This window comes from Cygnus olor, chromosome 7, assembly GCF_009769625.2.
Source record: "Cygnus olor isolate bCygOlo1 chromosome 7, bCygOlo1.pri.v2, whole genome shotgun sequence".
NCBI classification, from domain to species: Eukaryota; Metazoa; Chordata; class Aves; order Anseriformes; family Anatidae; genus Cygnus; species Cygnus olor.
In genome coordinates, this window is record NC_049175.1 from 30,316,197 (window position 1) to 30,337,620 (window position 21,424).

The following is a 21,424-nucleotide window of genomic DNA, read 5'->3' on the forward strand; positions in this document are numbered from 1 at the left end:
TTTGCTAGGCAATTGGCTTTATGAGAACTTCTGGATTGTTATCTTTCACCTGATTTCTACCTTTTATTTTCAAATCCATCTATTTGCAAAAGTCTTGTTCATGATGAGTGAGAGACTTTACCTTGTTTGTTGGATAAAATGGTGGTGTGCAGGAATTTTTCAAATGACGAAACTTATCATTTTGTAATATTTGTATCATAATATGGTATATATATTTCAAATTTTAAAATAGGATTGGTAAATTAGAAAATGAGTGCTACTTGTCAGCTGTTGGAGTGTGAGTATACATAGAGCTAGGTAACTGTCACTATCTCCTGCCAGTTTTCTGTTTGTTTTTTTTTTGTTTGTTTTTTTTCTCTCCCAGCTAGGAAGGATGCCTAGGGAACATAATATATTTTCAGTGATGCACAATCATAGTATTAGTATCTCACAGTTTCAGGCATTTGCTCTATCTGCATGTGTCATGCAAACAAACTGTGCTCTGCTACTATCATTTTACTGATATTTATCTATATTGACTGTTTAGAGCCAATGGTATGTAATAAATTACAAACAGACTGTTTGAAATGGAATATTTTTTTCCATACATTTTGATAGTAACCAGGTCTAAGTGTGTCATTTTGCTTGCTAAAGTTATAATATAGTGTATTCAGTATACTGTAGAAGATTCAGGAAGAATAAATCAGTAGCCATATAGCTTGCCTGCATATACTAGAGCCCCCTTCAGAATTATTCATTATTCTCTTTCAGCACTGTGCAGGAATCTGATAGGGCCATTTCTATGATTTATTTATTTATTTATTTGCATTTTATTGGCCGAGCTTTTTTTCAGGTTTTACCAAGATTTTCTGATTACTTCTGAGGCTTCTTTATTCTTGGGCATTAATAGGTACCAAACTTACAACCAACCTTGTGTTAGAGATGCTGGGGATGTTGTCATGTTAGTAATATTTCAAAATATGTTTCAAAATTCTGGGCACACTTTCAGTCCTGTTGACTTAATTCTATGTTACGCTCCCAAGATCGTTTGTTTTGTCACAGTGACTGCTGGCTATGGAGCTGGGGATGTACTGAATGTCTAGTTGTGGAAATCAGCAGAATACCGAAAAACTGGCATTGTTATTTGGCCAAAACCAAATTACAAGCCAAACAGTGGTTAGAGCAATGACATATTGCAGCAGGATGTTGGCAATGGAAAACAAGTCCAGTACTTTGTCAGCCTTGGAAAGCAAAACTTATAAATGAGAATTCATTATGGGAAAAGCACTGCAGATAGCATACCTACTTCTGATTAATCTTTTGAGAGTCCTTTTGAATTACTGGTGAACTGTAATCGTTTGTTTGTATGAACGTATTCATCACTTTCTGGTTTAAATAATTTTTTTGACAGTGGAAAATAAAACAGCATCTGCAAAATAAAGGTGCCAGAATGAGAAACAGCAACACACAGCATCTTTGAGGATTACGGCTCTGATCTTCTTCCTTAAAAGTAAATGATAATGTAAATAGTATTGTGTTATCTCTGGTGGGAGTAGAATTGGCCCCTGTTGGGCCCTTGAACCTATTGTCTTTATGGTTGTGTGTTTTGTCTTGAGGAGAGGAGAGGTCTGGTATCGGAGCAATAAACTGCATAGCTGAGGAATGACAGCGAGAGAAATAGAGTGTAAGAGTAGTAAAGCTGCAAATCTAAAAATATTTGTTATCACCCAGATCGAACATTAGGGAGGTATTCACAAAAACTGAATTACACCTGGCAAGGTTAATCACCCCAGATTTCCTCTACAGACATGAAGAGATCTGCTTTAAATCACCTTCTGCAAGTAAGGCCTCTCTGGAGGGAAGCAAACCCCACTGAATCTCTCTGCCTTGTCTCCATTTAACTATTCCCTGATTGTTCAGTCATGCCTAAAACTTCTCTCTTTTTCTCAGATACTCACATATATGCAGGTTTTCTGATTACTTAATTGCATGAAATGATAGTTCAGCACTGTATTGTCTAGTGCACCCTGTGATACAAATGGTAAATCTTTGTCTCACAGGTGTTCATCCTATTCAGGATGTTTAGTAAGGCTTTAGCTTTCATCACAGTGGTTAAACTGTCCAACTTGCATGAATGGATTTGGTTTAAAAAGCTTTAAAAATATAACTGAAGCTCACAAATTTTTACAGTTTTCATACCTTTACCTTTCTCTGATTGCCATGCAGAATCCCACTCAAAGGAGATGGCTGAAGGTAGAGACAAAGTAAAATAATGCTGCATGAGTAAACTTGGGTGTACTGGTCTGGAGGAGGCTTTTGCAATCCAAATGTGTCTCATTGCTATAGTGAGGTTCATAAACTAACCCCACCTGTGATACTAACTTCTAAACAAAACCAATTAGAATTTCATTTGTATTTACCCAGGTATAGCTAAAAGTGAGTGAAAATATTGCTTCTTTGGTACTTTAAGTATATCTTTTTCTCTTCTACAGCAATGGGTTTACAAGACCAAATTAGATTCTGGCATGATTAATGCATCTCACCAAATTCTTGCAGAGTAGCAAATTAGTTTATAGTGATTTTCTTGAAAACAAATTAAACTGGTGCACAACATCACAAGAATAGAGATGTTTTTCATAACATATGAATAAACGATTCAATGGAAAGATGTTTTCAAACTGAAAATTAAATAGTTTTTTGTGAAAAAAAAATCTGAATGTTTCAAATATTACTGTCTGTTATGGAAACCTGTGTAATTACGTGCATTTTAATGCATGATGTGTAACATGCAGTGGCAGTGTATTAAGGAGTTAATTGGCAGGAAGTTTGCACATATTCTAAGCAGATTATTCTTTTTAGCTGTTTTTAATAGTCATCAGTTAAAAAACAACCCCCCTTATTTTCCTGGTAACTTAAAATAACAATTTCTGTAACAGGTGATTTTCCATTCATGTATTTAATTGATAGCTTTCTGAAAATATTACATATCCTATAAAATTTGTTTTTTACCCCTAAAATTTCATCATGTTTTGCTACTGACATGCCTGTTTGAGATTCCAACTTATATTCTAGAAATGCAAAGCAGAGAAAGCCTGATTACATGCAAAATTATTTATGCATCAATTGTTGCTTATTTCTTAATGTAAAAATATTATTTACAAAGAAAATTTTCCATCATTTTGTATAAAATGAGCTATGTTGAGAAATGCAATGGAATAGTTAAGAGCATTCGCAGATTTCTGTAATCATCATTTGTGGTCAAAGGTCCAAAAATTATAAAGGGATTAAAATAATGGTCTAGCAACAGATTATTTGTCTGTAACTAGTGCCAAGGTAAAACACCTTAGAGAAAAACGTTAAGCAACTTTAATTCGCTTAGATCTGCTATTCTGTGGAAAGAATATACTTACTGACTATATTTGATGCCTGCTTTATTAATTGAAATTTAGTACTGATAAGTATTTCAGCTTTAGAAGCTATTACTCGACTGGTCTAAATTTAACCATTCCCCAAGCATATTTTAATAGCTACAGTGAGTCAATAAGAAGTTTTGAGACAAACATTTTATCTTCAGACTCAGCAGTCAACTACATTTTTTTTTTTTCCCCCAGTCTTTGGAGTCAGTCGTATTCTGAATATTACTGATAAATCTGTGACAAGCTTTAACCGTCACAGCTTAAGGTGGGCTTTCCTTTTCAAATTTAAGGATAATTTGTGGCAAAGTAATGTATCAGAAATGTCAAAAAAAAAAAAAAAAAAGTATTGGTGTTCCATTTCCTGTTTACTTTGTAAAAAATGCATGTATTTGACTTCAATGAAAGTCCCTGTTCTATACAACTGAATTTGCGTTACGCATCAACAACAGGTTATGCTACCCTAAGCTTCATTTACAAACCTATTTTATGTATTTCTTTTTTCATTGCCACAAGATTTTCCTTTTTTTTTTTTTTTTGTTCAGTTCTTATTCCACTATTTTCCCTTGAGTCTGTTAATGGCACCATTACCCTTGCTGTCCCTCTGGTCTTGCCCAAGTGTTCTTGCCAACTACGGTTCCTTTGCTTCCCCACAACCAGGCTTCGTGATAGCCTTGCTGAATTCTGCTGCTGCTGCAGCCTCTCTAAAACACTATCTTCCCTCTGCATCTGCAAAACAAAAGCCCTTGTTCAGGATCTCTGCACCTTACTTCTGAATTACTGCCACATTCAGCAAATGCTATCTTAACCACATTTATTTCAGATCATTTTCTTGACTAGTTGGTTTATCACAAAAATAATTTTTAGTAGCTCCATGGACTTCCTTTTCCTATTGCTTCAAAAATCATTATTCATCTTCAAGACCCTTCATGACTTACTATCTCTTAGGCAGTTCCAAATGAGAGTTCACCTCCCAGCTTGGTTCAGCCGTGATCCCGATCTTTCTTTCCCACTTTTTTAGCATATTTCTGCTTCCTTCTGCACTGCTTTCCCTGAGCCAGGCGCACAGTTCTGATGATGCAGTTCAGCAAACTTCAATAATCTCATGTTATCGTATTAAATTAATTATATTAATTTAATTAATATATTGTTTTATTATATTAATTATAATATTAAGCTCCTTGAGTTCAGAAAAGCAGGAGAGAAAAAACAGCTTTAAGCTAAACAACATGAGATTGCACCAGTCCCAACCTACCTCCATGGTGCCTCCAACATCTCGCTACATTCCCTTTGTCACTACCGTATTTGCTTGTCCTGCTGAACAGACAAGACCTACCCCAAAGTGCTTGGATAGCCATGAAAATTGGTGCAGATTAGCCTAGCATACATGTACTCTGACCTTCCGGCTGTCCTTGGGAAGGTAGCATGCACCTTAGTCACATTGCCGATCCCCATCTGCCTGTAGCCAGAGACCAAACGGCGCATGCTGTCTCAGCCACTGGCTGGCTGGATAGTTTAAAGGCACCAGACATTGCACAGACCTGCATTACAAACTAAACTAGAAATATCTCACACTGAAAGGGAAGGGAAAACTGCCTGACCGTACACAAAAAATCACTAGCAGCCCCTCAGAACACAAATATTTCACACAAATATGTAGGGCCATTTCCTTTTCAAAATGAGAAAAATTGGGAAAGGCTGAACATTTCATAAAAGATCCTTTATTGTATAGTCTGCATTTCCCACAAACTGACAGCAAGCAATTTATAAGTCTATTCTGGGAATAGAGTTTCCTAGCCCCTCATAGATAGCTGTTATTGCTAAATACCAAGGGTATAATGCAAAAGAGCATGACATCTCCTCTCTTCTAGTGTGCGGTTATTTAATTCCACACTATCATTATTTAGTTTATTATTGTTATGGTTTAAGCTCTGTCTCATATTTTACTTATTTAATTAAGTTATATGCATAAGAAAAGAAAACCATACCTCCTGGTCTCCTGGCTGTCTTCCCATCTAGCAAAAACTATCACTGAAAAAGAAATGATGAGGTTACTTGCCCAAAGTAATTTCCTAGTTAGTTTAGTTTTTTTAAAGATATCTTTCTCATAGTAAGAATAGTGTCAACTTAAAATACATAACCATGCACCAAACAGGAAGAGAGGCCTATAACAAGATTGTGATTTTGAGGTGCTGTCAGTGCTGTCAGCTTGTCCTTTAAAAATAAATAAATGAAATAAATGAATAAATAAATAAATTCAACATGAAAGGTTACGCAGATACTTAACTCTTCTTGGCAGTTGCTTAAGACGGCTGTTATCCATGACTAAGCCTGTAGCCTGTGATTTCTGGATATTGTCTAGGCACACCTGCTAGATCAGGACCCTCGGATATACATGCAGGATTGGACCATTTTATGATATTAAAATGAACTTAGCTCTATCTTGAGATACAGCTCCATGGTACCTCTGGCCATGCACGATGTTGAATTTCAGGTGGTTCAATTTTTCTTATAGAAAGTAGTTATTTGAGTATCAGATCTGTATGTGGTTAGGAGAAGGTTTTGTGGATCACTCCTTTAAATCCAGAATTCTTCTCTTGGTTCCACCTGATGTGCCTTCTATCTCCCCACGACTTGCTCTACAGCACAGGCATATGAGTATGTAGCACAAAGAACATTCTGTTCTTTTTAGTCATGAAAACTAATCACAAGTTGGTCCATTTGAAAAAAGTTTGGTTAATGAGAAAACAGGAAAGGTATAGGAAGTACCAGACAATCCTGAAAATTTTATCAAACAACTAAACTGAATAAGAATACACCTAGTGCAATGTTGTATAAAATGTGAGAGAATTGTTTCAGTGGATATTCAGAAACACTTGCCCAGTAATGATCTTTTATGAAAGTTCTATTCCTCTGCCATTATAACCATTATAGCTACTGTATATGTTTCCTATAAAGAATAAATGCATGCTGTCCTGGATTGCATCCACAAAGGTTATGGTGATCAAATTAAGAAATAGATAATAAAAGACTGCATTTTTAATGAAGTATTTTTGTATATAAATATGTCATTTATAAACATGCAATATATGTGTTGTGTATGTATAAAAAAGGTCTTTATAGACTTGAAATAATGATAAATTACAGACCTCATAAAAATTCTAATTTTATTGATATAAGCATGAACTTGTCTTCACTGTATGTGATGGTCATCTTCCTCAGACACTAGAGACTGTAATTCTCATAACTTTCTCAATATGTCTTCAAACTGTTTAGATCCATTTGTATGGATATTCATAGACATTGCACCTTATAATATGAAAAGTGTTCAAATAACATATCCTTTGTAATAAAAATACTAAGTCCACTATTAGTTGAGCATGTACTGGAACAGATCTTCAAAGAATCAACAAAAAGACGTGATGCAAATAGTACTGTGTGCTGAAGAATAAAGCTATTAAAGTAATGGTATACAGTTTACCCAGGTGTTTTTTTTTTATGCTTTAAGTCTCTCTGTATGGTAGCTGTCATTTTATTTTCATTGCTTAAGGTCACCTTAAGCAATGACAATAATATTGGTTAAAATATCAAACAATTCTAATTGATCTACATGAGCTGTAGTTATTTTACTGCCTTCAGCATTCTGAATTTTCTGATTGTGTGTGGCAATGAAAACGTGTAGAATTTAATCAAGTGAAGACATCTATCCAATTATTATCTCTGAATAATACATATTTAAATTGGAAAAAAAAAAAAAAAACATTTCCAATTACCTGCCAAACCATGAATCTGGGGTCATTCTTTGTTCCCTTACTTTTAACAAAGTAACAAGAAGAACTCAATGTACTTCTCATTAAAATGAACAATAGAGGAGGAGAAAAAGGTTTTAAATATGCAAGCCAGCATGTAAGACTAACTTTTTCAATGTTAGTTTTTTTCCTACTTTGAGAGATAGCGTAGCTTTACATCAGTACAAATGTAGCTGTATACAATCAGAGGAAAAGCGTTTAAACATCCCAGCATGGGTATTTCCATTTAAATCTGATTACAGTGAAATAAAACTGTAGCTATTAAAGGTTTAGAAGAACTACAAATACAAGCAGTAAAAGAAGACAGTTAGTAAATGAGGTAGTAAAACATTTCAGCGGGGCAAACAGTTTATAGCACTCAGCCTTCCTGTAGCAGACTGTGCTATTCACTACAGACCCATGCACTGTTCCCTGAACTGCGCTTAAACCTGCAATTAACCTTTCACGCCTAATGAAGCTGTTTTGCTGGAAAATTAAAATATATAGTACTGCCTGTTTTTACAGAGACTGGGAGGAGAGCATCACAAAATGAATGACTTTTTCCGACGCTTTTGTTCAAATGCAGAATTAGTGCTGTTTGTATATAAATCGGGAACATGCTTTTGAAGGCAATCTCATTTGATGTGCTGTATTTTATTCCTGTACTTATTAATTGTTTTGCATAATTGTATAAAAAATATAAAAAAATCACACACCAGTAATTTTATGATTAGACACTTACTTCCTGAGAATAAACTATTACCATTTAACTTCCATTAGGAAAGACAATAGTTCTGCTAAAGATAACCAAGTTCGTATTGCTTTCTCTGGTATTTTTCTCATTGTGGATGCAATTATGTCTTACAAAAATAAACTTTCCACTTATGTATTTGACTGGGCTCACTTCTTAATGATCTTTCCATATATATACATAAAACAAGCTACAGATTGCTTTAGCTTCGCAGAACTAGGTCAGGTTATTTCTATAACATTTAGTAGGAAAACAAACTAAACTCAAAAATAGGACTGGTTCTATAGGTAGGATTGAATTGTGAGAAATTAGACTATTTGAGGTGACCCACTGATTCTGCTTGTGTCATGTTTACTTATTCCACTGTTCCTTTCTGCCACCTTACTTAAGAGTCAGAAGCAAGCAGAAACCATATACTGGTTCAGAAAATACCAGTTTGGTAGGTAGGATGTTTATATAGCAGTGTTCAGGGAAGGAAGGTAAATGGAATAATTTATGAACAGGGGCAACACATATAACAGGTTTTACAATTCCAACTTAATGACTATAAAAGTATTCACATTTGTTGTTTAGATACAAAACCTGTAAAATAAAGGGAAAGTGTGTTGTTTTTCTTTTAATGAATATTTAAGCCACAGCATTTTTATTAATTTTTCTGTTATATTTTGATGCAAATTCTGCTTGCTTGCAGTGTCTGTGCATCAGCTTGACTTGGTAAATGAAATTCCTTTAGACCGCCAGTCTGAAATAATGAATTGTTCTCCCAGTTAATTGTATTGCTTTGATAACAAGGAACTATGCAGGGCTTAGAGAACATAATAAATGAATTTCATCAGATGATTTGTGTGACGTTCTGAAAAATGATCTTCTAGAGTGACCTGATTTTAATGGAACTCTAACAGCATGCCAGCGTATCCCAGTATGCAGCATTAGATTTGAAGAAAATAGTTCTTCCTTTTTGTTAATTGTTATGTAAAGTGAGGCTAGCATCATGCATCCAAGCATATTTTAAATTATCTTATAAAAAAATGGAAAGTCTGTTTTCCTAATAATATTCATTCCATTTAGCATACTCTCTAAGCCTAGTTGTTAAAACCAGGATCATGTGTAAGCAAGCATTGTTTTGATTTTATCTTTGAATTTTCTATTACTAGATACAGCTGATATTTTAAAGGTGCCTTGAAGATTTCAAAAATTTAATCTATCAAAGTCCAATTTAAAGCATCACTGGCTCATGCCAGGAAATGTATGTGTATGTGAGAAAAAAAGACTTAATTAATCTTGGCTCTTACATATCCTGAAATGCAGCAGTGATAATTGTACTTAGCATTTTACACTATAGTGCTATGAATTTTCAAAAAGCTGTATGCACATTAGTTAATTGTTGCAACATTTTTGTGAAGTAAAGAACATAGTGTTACCATTTGCAATAGCATAAATTCTTCAGGATACTTGAGAGACTGTGATGTACTGGGGAGTATGGAGAACCAGCACAATCTTGGCCTATATTATGTGTATATTTAAATGTACTTTTGCAAATATAACTATTACAGTTTTATTGTGGCCGTGGTGGAGTATAACACATGAATGATGTGAATAGTCCTAATCCATTTCATTGAAATATCACCTGTGTGAATTAAAAAAATAAAAAATAAAATAGAACTACCATTAATTAAACATTTCAGTAACAATAAAATGGAATAGTAAATTCTTAAACTACTCATTTCCTAGGCATGCCTGTCTATGCCCTTTGTAATGCTGTGTTAAATTTATAACAGGTTGTGAAATATCGACAATTTAACCACAGTTTGGAAGAGTTTGTGTGAGTTGACCACATTTAGAATTAATACAGGTCAACATCATCGTGTTTCACTGTCTGTTCACAAGCCCATGCATTCTGGAAATATATTTTCATATCTTTTTATTCATGTTAAATAATAACCTATCGGGACAGGAAGGCACATATATTGAAAAGGGTAATATTCAAGGGTACAGTTTTGTCCTAACTATGGTCTACATTTTGCTCTTACTTTCTGATTTGCTAGCTTCATCCATTTCTAAATGCAGTGCATAAACATTTAATAAGAGAAAATCCATGTCAGAGTGCTTCTGGTCCACATAACCAAGAAAATGGTGATAAAGAGAGAGGTGAAGCTAAGATCACGCAACAAATCCATAGGAGACTTACACAGAACATGACTCTCCTGATTCCCAGTCTGGTCTCCTAACTGCACTTTTCTCTTCCTGTTTCTTCATTGTTAGCAGGTAGCATTTCAGAAAGAGAGAACTTGGTTATCTACCTCTAAATTAAAGCTGATCTCTTCTGTGAAAGTATAAAAACTGCATGAAAGGCACCACCACACTGTTATGGAAGTCTTCTCAGGAAAGCTGGGCATTAAATTCTGTTTTCCCTTTTTTTATCTTACAGGTCTTGCAATTGCAAGTGCACTGATAGACATTTCACAACAGAAGCCTGCGGACTGTAAAGATAAGAGTTCAGGAGTCAGAAATCGAAAACATCATCTTTCAACACGTCAAGGAACTTGTGTCTGAGATTCAAAAACTTCAATTGTATATTCTGTAATGTTTTCTTTTTAAATGGCTTCCATTGAAAGCTATACTACAGCCTCAGTTTTTATGGAGGCAAATCTATGAATGAACATATGAGGTACTGTGCTCTGTTAGTCACACAGCCTACTATGCCCCAAAGCAGAACAAACTTATGGTAGGTATATTTGATGAGCTTTAATGAAAAGAGTGGATTCTGATATCAACAAAAGATTGAATAAATACCTAGCATTCTTAATCCTGAACATATCAGAGCAGGGAAAATCCTAGGAAAAACTGTACATTGTTTTGTAATGTAGAAGGAAATTGTATAATTGAAAATTAAGCGAATTCCAGGAAACTAAAGGACATTTTTGTATAGCTTAATGTAACAATGAGAATTGTACAGTTCTTTCCTTGTAATCAGAATTAAGATGTCTTTCCAGTAAGCAGGAACTACAGAGGATCATTTGGATTTCGGTGTTTTTTTACCATTGCCCAAAATAGGTAGGCAACTTTTGAATTTAGCATAGGTAGAACCTGAGAATACCACAAGTAATATTTAAAGGAAAATTCTATTTAAAAAAAAAATTATTTCAGAATTTCTTTTTTTTTTAACTTGCAAAAGGTTCAGAAATGTAATCTGTGTTGCTACAGAGTGATGGGTGGGCTTTCATTTTTCTGTTCCTAATACTCTTTTCAGAATTCTGATTGAGATATTTTACAAACAGCTCATGTGAGACTTCCATGCCAGGCAATTCATTAGCAAAATTGATTGAGCATGAGAAAGTTTCTTTTGTGATCAAGTTTGGCATTTTTTCCAAGAGAGTCTCCAAGATTGCAAGTCTAACTTGCTGTTACTCTACAGTAATATACCTGCTCCCATTTCAAAACTGAAAGTTTCTAGTATCTATAAATTATTCTGACCTTCAAACAAAAGAAATGAATCCCAGTCAGCACTTTGACCCTTGTTTAACAGCACAATATGTTTTTCTGATGGTGTTGATCTCCCAGCTACAGAATTTCATCTCAGCCTCACTTTCAAAGCAATTACCCTGCATACCAAAAATTAAATATGTATTTATAAATTCAAGTTGCTTCCAACGGTGGTTCTGAAATTCAACATCCAGTATGGATCCTCACACAATCAGTACTCAGCAACAACAAGCAGACAAAAGAGCTTCCTTTTCACTGGACATTAGCCTTTTGGGGGCTTGGTCACCACCACATATAACCTAGCAAACAGCTTTAATGGCCCTCAGGCTTTTTATTTGCTCAAAATTCACAAATATACAAAAAAGTAAGAGTATGCTAGGGGTAGGTAGCAGACGTGTCATGTTCTAATTTATGCATTACACGTTGACAGCAGTATAATATGAAGAAAGTAGTTTTGTATGAGCTTGTTGAAAGTGTAGTTTCTCAGCTACAAATTTGCCACCATGCTAGTACAGGAGACTGATACAGAGGTATAAATTCCTCATGTAATGATAGACTTTTGGTAAATATGAAAGATATAAAAAGATAATTGATGTTTACTACTATATCTGTATTTTTCATGTTCTTTTTATTTCAGGAAAATGATGACATTTTACTGTTCATAGTTGACTACATAGTTACTTGCATGCTATGGTGGTGCAGTAGCAGTAATAAAGCCCTGTTGTGAGTTGTGTTTATTTTGTAATGCCATTCATACCTTGAAGTACTCAGCTTAATTAATTTGGGTGAGGACTAAGTGTAAAAATAACTATAAAAAGGAACGATTGTACAGTGTGTAGTTATATCTTATACAGAAATATTAGGTTGCATCTAACCATGACTGCTCTATTGTTTTGATAAATTATGCACTTATGAATTATGATATAATTATTTCTTATGCTGGCATGATTGCTTCAGTATTTTCATATCTTAAAATAAGATTATTATCCTAAAATAATGACATCACAATTTTGTGACTTTTATTGCCTATTCTGACTTCAATCTCTTATATCTTAAAATTTCAAAAACTCCTTCTTAAAGCTCCTATTGGGAACTTTCAATCAGTGCTACTTAATAGAGTGAAAAAAATGGTCTTTTGTAAACAACCCTTTCTGTCGGTTTTCAAGTTGATCTGTTCAAATGAATATAAGCCAGTGGAACTGGTTTATAGGATACATACATTTAAGAAAAGGAAAGAACCACTTGTCTGGAATATTTTCCAAGCTCTGTATTATCCTCAGCCTAAACATTTCACATAAGAAATATACAGTGTGTGTTTTTTTGAGTGTACTGGAAACCCTGTGCACAGAAAGACCATGTATTCTTGTAGAGCAGTTCTGACTGTACTCACAAAGGATTACTTTTCTGTATCTCAACTGGAGTTTTACAATTACTTGAAAAGCAGATATGAGTTTAAAAGGGAATAAATATTTTATTGCAACATTGGAGATGGGCAAATATCAGACATTTTATTATTATGTTAACAGTAAAAAATGTTACTTTATTGTATAAGAAAAGCATGTTTGTTATGGGATCATTCAGCATTTTCATTCACTCTGAGAATGTTTTTTCTTAATGTATCTTTCTTCTCCCAGGGTCCCTAATTGCATGCAAATTAGTAAAGGCATACAATAATAAAATAGAGAGAAATAGTTATATAACGGCCAAACCTAAATACCAGAAGATTGCCAACAGACTTCAAACCAAAGCTTCAGAGTAACTGTTACCACTTTCTATTTTAAAGGTATAAAAATAGTATGATATGTCTGGTAGCAACTTTCTGTCAGTTGTTGGCAAGTCCTAGCTTTTTAAGAATGACCTCTGTACATCAGATGAGATGTTTTATCAACTATCATATTATGACTGATTCATGAGAAAGCCAATTTTGTTAAACCCTGCTTTCCAAGATTAACATTTGAACTCTTTCTTACAGTCAGAAAATGTTGAATGGCCTGTTTTAACCCTAGTGTGATTTACGTTGGACAAAAAATAAATGACTAAATGCTGTGCTGGAAAGTAAGCCCATAGTGAAGTTTTGATTGTCAGGATTCAACCCCAACCCCCTCAGCCCATTGATTCTGCTGAGGGAAATTCAGCAGCTATGACTGTTCAAAATTACTCTTCAAAATAGACTGTCCATGGTAGCATGGGCTCATCAGTCTTTCATTTCTTCTATGTACATGTATATTTATAAAGTCCTGAAACTACTTAAATAAAATTTGTGCACATATAAATAACACACTAGAATACTTGCTTTTCATTACATTCCTTTGAAATGTAATGGAATGTTAATGTACCTATACAGAAAATAAATAAATAAATAAATAAAAGGTTATTTGTATGGTACCCCTATTACAGTTATATCTAAAAAGCTAAATTCTAGATATGTTAATGCATGAAGATACCATTAATTGGGAATATTCAGATTAATCTGATTTAAAAATTTTCATAGCTGACTGCTCTCTATAAAGTCCCCTACCATCTTCCCAAGCTAGACACTTTTGGACAAATTCACATTGAGATTTTGCATTTGCTATGTGTAAAATCTGCAGCAATAATTGTTTTCTAAGTAATCTAATGCAGAGAGATGGAATTCTGATGGTAAGAATTTTAGTTTGAGATCACTTTAACTAGCATTCAGTCTTCATACATAATAACTTTCATAGTATAAATTTAATTATAAAATCATTATGTATCTAATTATATTACCATTAAAAAAAAAAAAAAAAGCATACGAAAGGTTTATTGACAATAAAGGAAAAGTCTCTGTTAAAGGTAATTAACAATCCCTCTCTTTTTTAATGCAATGTTGTCCTATCTGGAATTCTTGACATTGCTGAAAAAAAAATCAATAAATTAATTTTTCAGTGTGTCAGGTGGTGGGGTTTAAAGTGCAGAGTTATATAAAAAGCTGTAATTTACCAATTCTCATGTCAGGTAGTTTCTAAAGTAAAGGATGAACTACTTAGGGATAATTTACATGCTTCTAATAAATATAGTTCCTCTGACAACAATAGCAAAATTCCTATTGTCTTGCAGGTACCCACAACTTCCCATATTGGCTTCAGCTGTGCTTGCTTGTTAAACACTAAGAAGAACAAAGCTCTCAAAAGCAGCCTTGCAGAACCTGGGCTTGAATAAATTGGAGACATATCTTGTTTCATGTTCTCTGTATTTAATGTTATTTCACTTTCAAAATCCATACTTATATTTCTATATTACATATGTAGCCACATAGCTACAGATATTTCTGATGTTGAAAATCAGCATTTGTGTATTTATTTGAAATTCTAGTGGCCCCTTGAAATTCACTGTGAAGTCAAAAGGGGACTATTATTACCCTAGGCTTTAATTTGCCAATATTTCTTCAGTCATGCTAGTTGAAGCTCAGTCATGTTTAGGTAAAAAGAATTCTTTGCACCACTTCTGAAATATTCAAAACTTTCTTCTTCTAAAATAAGAAAGCATGGTTGGAAATGATGAACAAAGACGGGAAAAAAAAAAGTCTTTAAAACACACAGGAAGCATTTCTGTATGGAGTTACACAATCGGTTTCACAGCCGATCTAAATCAGAACATTTTCTTGGTTTCCTCATATTCTCACATATTGTATCAAATGGTCTGAAGACTTTAACTGAATCAGTGACTGTTTGTGTGTATGTTAGTGGTCATTTCTGCAGAAATGAAGCCTCAAGTGTGTTTATCCTTATGAAAGATGATACAGAACTCGGTTTAAAGTACTCCATAGGTAATGCTATTTCACAGGGTTATCAATTTGCTGTCAGTATTTTCAGGGAGTCCAAGACTGAGTGTGGCACATGCCTTCTAGCCTTTTATGTCTTTATTTTTCAGTATATTTTTCTATAACAGCTTTTCAATTATAAGTTAAGGCCAGAGTTAATATTACAGTAAGCTTATATGAATTTGGAGTTTGAGAAAATTGTTACTTATTTAACAATAACTGTTTACCTTTCTATTTTGGGGATGTTATCACCAAAACATTGCTTAGCTGTTGTGCAGTTTTAGCAAATGCTTTTTTCTAACAGAGTTTTTGTTTGACAAGAAGCAAGAAAAAAATAACATGGAACTCTTCAAGCACACCTCTAGAAGGTATCTTGACCATCTTATTCTACTGAAGATCTGAGTCTCTTGTTAAACATTACTTTACAGGTCAGTATTTGCCAAAAATCATTATTATTGCACTATTTTTAGTGGTTAACATGAAGAATAAATTATTTTTCCCATGTGATGACTTAAAACTCTTTAAATATATTCAGTTATAAAATATACTTGAAAAAAAATAACCATAGTTACAAAAAATAATGTTTAGGATTATTACTGTGGATGTTTTTTTGACAGAGCTCTACCCAAATTGTATGCATCATAATGCTTTCTCTCAGAAAGGAAATCTGTTATTATTTCTGTAAGTCCTCTCTTCTCTCCTCCCCAGAGTACAAAAAGACAAATGGTCAGATATAAAAATCTTTCTAAACATATTAATGTAGATGACTTTGTTTCTGCTGCTAAATAGAACATTGGAATTTAGAAAATCATTTTTCCTGCTTCAGGTTTCCTAACTAAATACTTGGGAATGATAAAATTAACCTTACTAATGACATGGGAATATTGAAGATTAATTAATTAATGTTTAGAGAGTACTCGGTGCTCTTTAGTGCTCTAAAAATAATAGGCACTATGAGCACTGAGTGTATTTTTGTTATTAAGTTATTTAGTATCAGCTTTATTTAATAGTGCTAGATGTTACAATTTTCTACACCCAAACTTGAAGCATAATTAATGTGGAGGAAAACAAAATTAAAACAATTAAAACAAAAACATTTGCTGGCTGTTCATACTCTTGAGGTCACTTTCCCTTTGTTGGTAAATTGTTGGTAAATTCACATTATTTACTAAACTACTCGGCTTACTGATATCTTTGGTTATTCAGCTTTCCCAGATGACTGATTTTTACCTTACTCTTCTCCATTTTTCTCCTTTAAGTATGTAGTCTCTGTGCAACACCTCCTGATTCATTCACAGTTGCCCAGGACATAAGCTCTCAAAGGTGCTCCACTATTTTGATGTTCATTATAGTCTGAAAATGTTAGCGATTGTTGTACCATTTTAACCATGCTGAAGAACACTGGTCATAATGCATTTCCATGCTTTAATCCCTCATTTATAATAAATGGGCCAGAGATTTTACACTCACTTCGTGTTCTACCTTCCTCATTGGAAATAGTGAATGTGCATTTCTAAAAATGTTTTATGATGTTATAAATCCTTCCGGTGTAGCCGAAAGGCTATGATATATTAGATTTCTTAAAAATCTTTTAGTTATGTGTATTCATTCTGATCATAGTCTTACAGTCTTATCAAATATCTCATGAAAATATTTAACATCTGGTAGAACCCTCTTCCAGAATCCTCATTGGTGTTGCTGAACTGTTCCTTCTTTATTAAATTAAAAAAAAAAAAAAAAAAAAGTCTTCTGAGAGAGCTTTATAGAATTTAAGAAAGACACCACAACAGGTTTTACGCTCTATTTATGAAAACCACATTCCACTGCTCTGAAATGTTTTCCGATCTATGAAACCAACAAAATTACTCTGCACAGTCTTTGACTTTATTTACCTCCTCCAGTTTTTAATACCTTAATGGCAACCATGGAAACACATGGCATAGAGCAATTCCCAAAGCAATTCTTGAATCTCTTCAGAACTGACCTCCACAAAAAACTCAGGTCCATCCCTCTAACTTCCTTTGTTGAAAATAAAAGATTTTCATTGTTCAGCAGGTTTTCAAGAAATTTATGCCCTTTCCTCTAAATTCAGATTTTCCTATCAGTGATCCCAGCCATTAATATTCCTTCTCTGCTCCATCCTTTCCACCATGCCTTTCAAATCTGTCTTTGGCTTATTCTGTTGGCATCTTCTTTTGATACAATCTCATTGTGAATCCAATCCAGGTTCTGAAGACATGCAGTCCTTGCCACATGCTGATCCTGATTCCTTTCCAACTACTTCTGTCTCTGTTCTTGGAATTAGTGCTTTTAATTTCTTCAGCAGTTCTCTTACTGCATCTCCATCATCTTACACTTAGTATCAGCATCACCTGTTCACTTTATATAGATATCTTCAAAAGCTTCAAACTTGTCCTTTCCTGCTACTCATTGATTCCTGAACCTCTCAGACTGTAATTTTATTTGTAGCATATGTTCAAATTGACTCTTTGATTGTTCCCATTCCCCCACATTGCATTTTGGATTATTTTGGACTGTATGCCCTCAAAACATTCCATGTCCTCAGATTCCATCCTTTCCGTAGACATCTGCCATTTTATCTTTTTCCAATGCTTATTCAAGTGTTTCCCGATCTTCTGAGCTCTTTTGAGAAGAAAAAGCCTTCAAATGCAAGCATTAATAACTTAAGCTGACACAGATCAAGATACAGGAACCCCTTAACGTGAGCAGGTGTGCTAAACCATTGCTACATTTCTCTAGTACAGTAGATCTGCGGGGTTGTTTTGTGCAATATTTGTAGTTGGGGGGAAGGCAGGGGGAAGGACATCTTTTAAGAAAACAAAATATTTTAAGTAAATTAATCAGATAGCTGTATAGATGTTCTCATCTGTTTTTAACTAGACTCCACTTTATATGGTTTGCCTTCCACTGTGCCTCTCCCTGTATCGTCAAATGGAAATCATACAGCTTTATGGTCTCTTCACCACTAAGCCACTGATGCTAGTAATAGTAGACTTTATGCTATTGCTTAGTGATTTTATAAATTCATTTTTTGAAAGGTGCCTTTAAAATTGTATGTCTCAATGGTAGCTCAAAATTGAAACATTGAGAATTTGTGATTTACCCTGTCTTTGCTCAAGGATCTGTTACAACAAACTGCCTTTGTTTTAAAAATTACCAGCCCAGAAGGAGTACTTTGGAGCTCTGTTGGCTTTTCTATATAGTCTCTAACTTAAAGAGGATTTTTCTTTACAAGTGGATCAAGTAAAGGAAGAGAGATGTTGCTATTGTTGGTGCCATTACAGTGAATATGCAGAAATGTAGATTATTTCCTAAAGAATATCAGACTCTAACTTAAGTTAGTTTTACACCTTTTGCAAGCTGGGTCCCTAACAGAATTGTTTCTACCTAAGAAAAGAAGCTCTCTCTTATACACCTTGTTGCTGTTCTAGCTGAGTAGTCTATCTCTGGATTTTGACATAAATAACCATATGGGACTTGGACATAATTCAGACATCTATGTTCAATACGTGAACCTGAAAACCATGCTCAGCTGTGTCAGGCATCGTGTGTTACAGCTCTCTGTGTGGTATGGCTGCCCCAGCCTTATTGGGACTGGGCAGTTCAGCAGCTAACCCCAATTCAGAAAGTGTTTCACAACAGTCCAAACGTGGGTGTTCAACCTGGCGAGTTATCTCCAAACACAGAATGACACTGCTCACAACAGGCAGTTTGCTGCTTTAAGAAGAAACATGGCACAGCTGTGGTGTTTCATGGAGTGATATGGTGGCAGACCACTTCTGCCAGACCTCTCCCATTCCCTCCCTGCCTCTGAGGAATGAGGTAGCCATGGGGATAGAAAGCCAGCATCCCTGCTGAGGTTTTGTAGTTCATCAAGTTAGTAATTCCTCCCTGCACAGTGAGGCCATCTTTAGTCATCTAGGAGAAGAATGAGCCCTCATGAAATCTTCACGCTTCCAGTTTGGGATAGAAATTCATGGCTATGAACTGAAAAAGGATCAAACAAAGTAAATTTGGCATAAGGGGCTGGATAAGCCACTCTTGTCCTTCAGATGCCAGAGTACTAAGGCCAGAACGTAAGATTTAGGTCAAATCCTTTAATGGATCACCTTTTTGAGATATGTCAGCAAAACTTCATTGGCAGCAGAGGAATGGCACAGGTTTATAGGAACTGGGAGCAAGCCCAAAATTTTCCTGTGATGTGGAAAGTCTTTTAAAAAATATTACAATGGTGTTCTTCATAATCATTGGGATCATCTTATGGGCACTGCATGCACTTTATAACATTGCATCAGGGTTTTTGTATGTAAAGATTGAAAGGATACACCTACATAGGATAATGTAGTGTGGTGCAGAGCCCTCTGCCTAACTCTAGGTGTGTTACATCTGGGTACCAGAAGGGCATAGCTGCATCAGCACTGTGCTGCATCGCTGCTAATAGCTTACTTCTCTGCAGAGCTAATTAGCTTAGTGAGAGAGCACAGGATACTGGCGCTGGTACAAGTCAGCTCTTTCCCAAGTAGCTCAGGTAGTTCTGAATAGCATTTAATTTTGCTGTCCGGTGTCTAAGTTAGCAACACTTGCTGGATTAGCCTTAGTGACAAAACAATATAAATCCAACAAACCTACTCCAGGAATACACTTGGTGATATTGAGTGCCATTTTTTTTTCTGCAGGATTTCTTCTATGAGCTGGTGAAGCAAAGCAAATGTTAAGATATTCATATTAGTTAAGCATATTGTGCCATTAAAAAAGTCAGTTATTCCTTCTTCTCTGAAGGCTAGCAGTAACTGTGCTGATCTGTGGAATCTGAGTCATAGCCTAAAAAACCCACCTATTGGAAGAACTGTGCAACAAAGAGCATACCACCAAGGAATAGTAAATACTCCTTGGTTTCCTTTTGAGCTAGGTTTTGTGAAAGTTTGCTGCCTTTTTGTCTGCTATTTTAAGCTGCACAGTTACTCTCTGTTCCTAGGTAGCTGACATTTTGTTAGGTACTTCTAAAGCTGAAGTGTTGTACTCAGAAATATTTAAATTTGTATCAATAAAGAGCAGCTTTCATTCTTTCGCAGTCAATGTTGGCATATGCTAAGCAAATCGAAAGCTATGATCAACATAATAAACTGAAACATCTCTCTCTTCTAGTCAGCTATCGCTTTTTTATTTTTTTTCACTGTAGATAAACAATCTACAATGTGTTTACTGAAGCTTGTACTGATATCCCTCAACGGTATAGGCAAGTCTACTTTTATTCCAACAGACACGAAGAATAAGCCCACGGTACACAGTGCACGCAAACCCCTTTGAAACCTAAGATTATTTGTTCTCTGACTGTTCTAAGGTAATTAAGGAGCATTGCATGTTTCTCAATTAATGATTTCTCATTCAACTGGGGATCTTTGATGCTAATTTGTTTTAATCAGGACAGAGACTGCTAAAAAACTAAACAATTCAGTGAAGAGGAACTAGGAATTTTTAATCAAGTGGAAAAGATCTAAATGCTGTGAGGGACACATCCATCATAAGTTTTCACTTCTTGTTCATTTAACTTTGTTCTTTCAGGTCTCATAAAACAGTGCGTTAATCAATGCAAGGAAGTTTGTTAAGATGAAGAACATGTGGTATATTTTTCCTCTAGCTGATGTGAACATTTGTGCAAAAACAAGGAACTCGAAGAGCTATGCTCCTACAAATCATTCACCACAGGTTCTTAGTTATGCACTGCTATAATTTCACGTTTTGTCAAACATTGTGTAGAAAGCTGGCAATTTTTGTGTTCTTTCTTGACACTGGGGAGTCATTGGGGAGGGGTGTGGAATGCTGTTCTTTGGGGATAGAGTGCTCTCTGTTTAAATGTTAATTTTTTATTTAGTTATTTTGGTATCACACTACATGCATATGTTGGGCAAAGCGACCTGCATTCTTCTGTGCATGGAATTAGTATTTCAAATGCTACAGCCCCATGCTACATGAAACAACATGGTTTCTGAGTAGAGCATGTGTATGTTTGATAAAATAATATTTTACTCCTAAGTACATTTATTTATAGCATTGAGGCAAAAGCACTTCACAGTTCTGCCTCCCCCAGCTGCTTTACTGCAATAGCCTTTGTGTCTTCCATTGTGCAAAAACTACCGATGTGCACTTTCTACTCCCATGGTTTCAACAGTGAGGGTGTGCTCGCAAGCCTTGGTTTCCAGAGGTCCTC

General features: G+C 34.9%; 1 protein-coding gene across 2 annotated transcripts in view; it reads left to right on the plus strand.

Annotated features, from left to right (window-relative positions):
• ATRNL1 (attractin like 1) overlaps positions 1–14,605 on the plus strand; it is a 494,732-nt gene extending 480,127 nt beyond the window's left edge. For both annotated transcript variants that reach the window (XM_040563153.1, XM_040563155.1), the window contains one exon: positions 10,360–14,605. In XM_040563153.1, the coding sequence (XP_040419087.1) occupies positions 10,360–10,484 (125 nt within the window). In that variant the 3' untranslated portion in view covers positions 10,485–14,605. The remainder of the gene's footprint in view (positions 1–10,359) is intronic.
• The last annotated feature ends 6,819 nt before the right edge of the window (positions 14,606–21,424 follow it).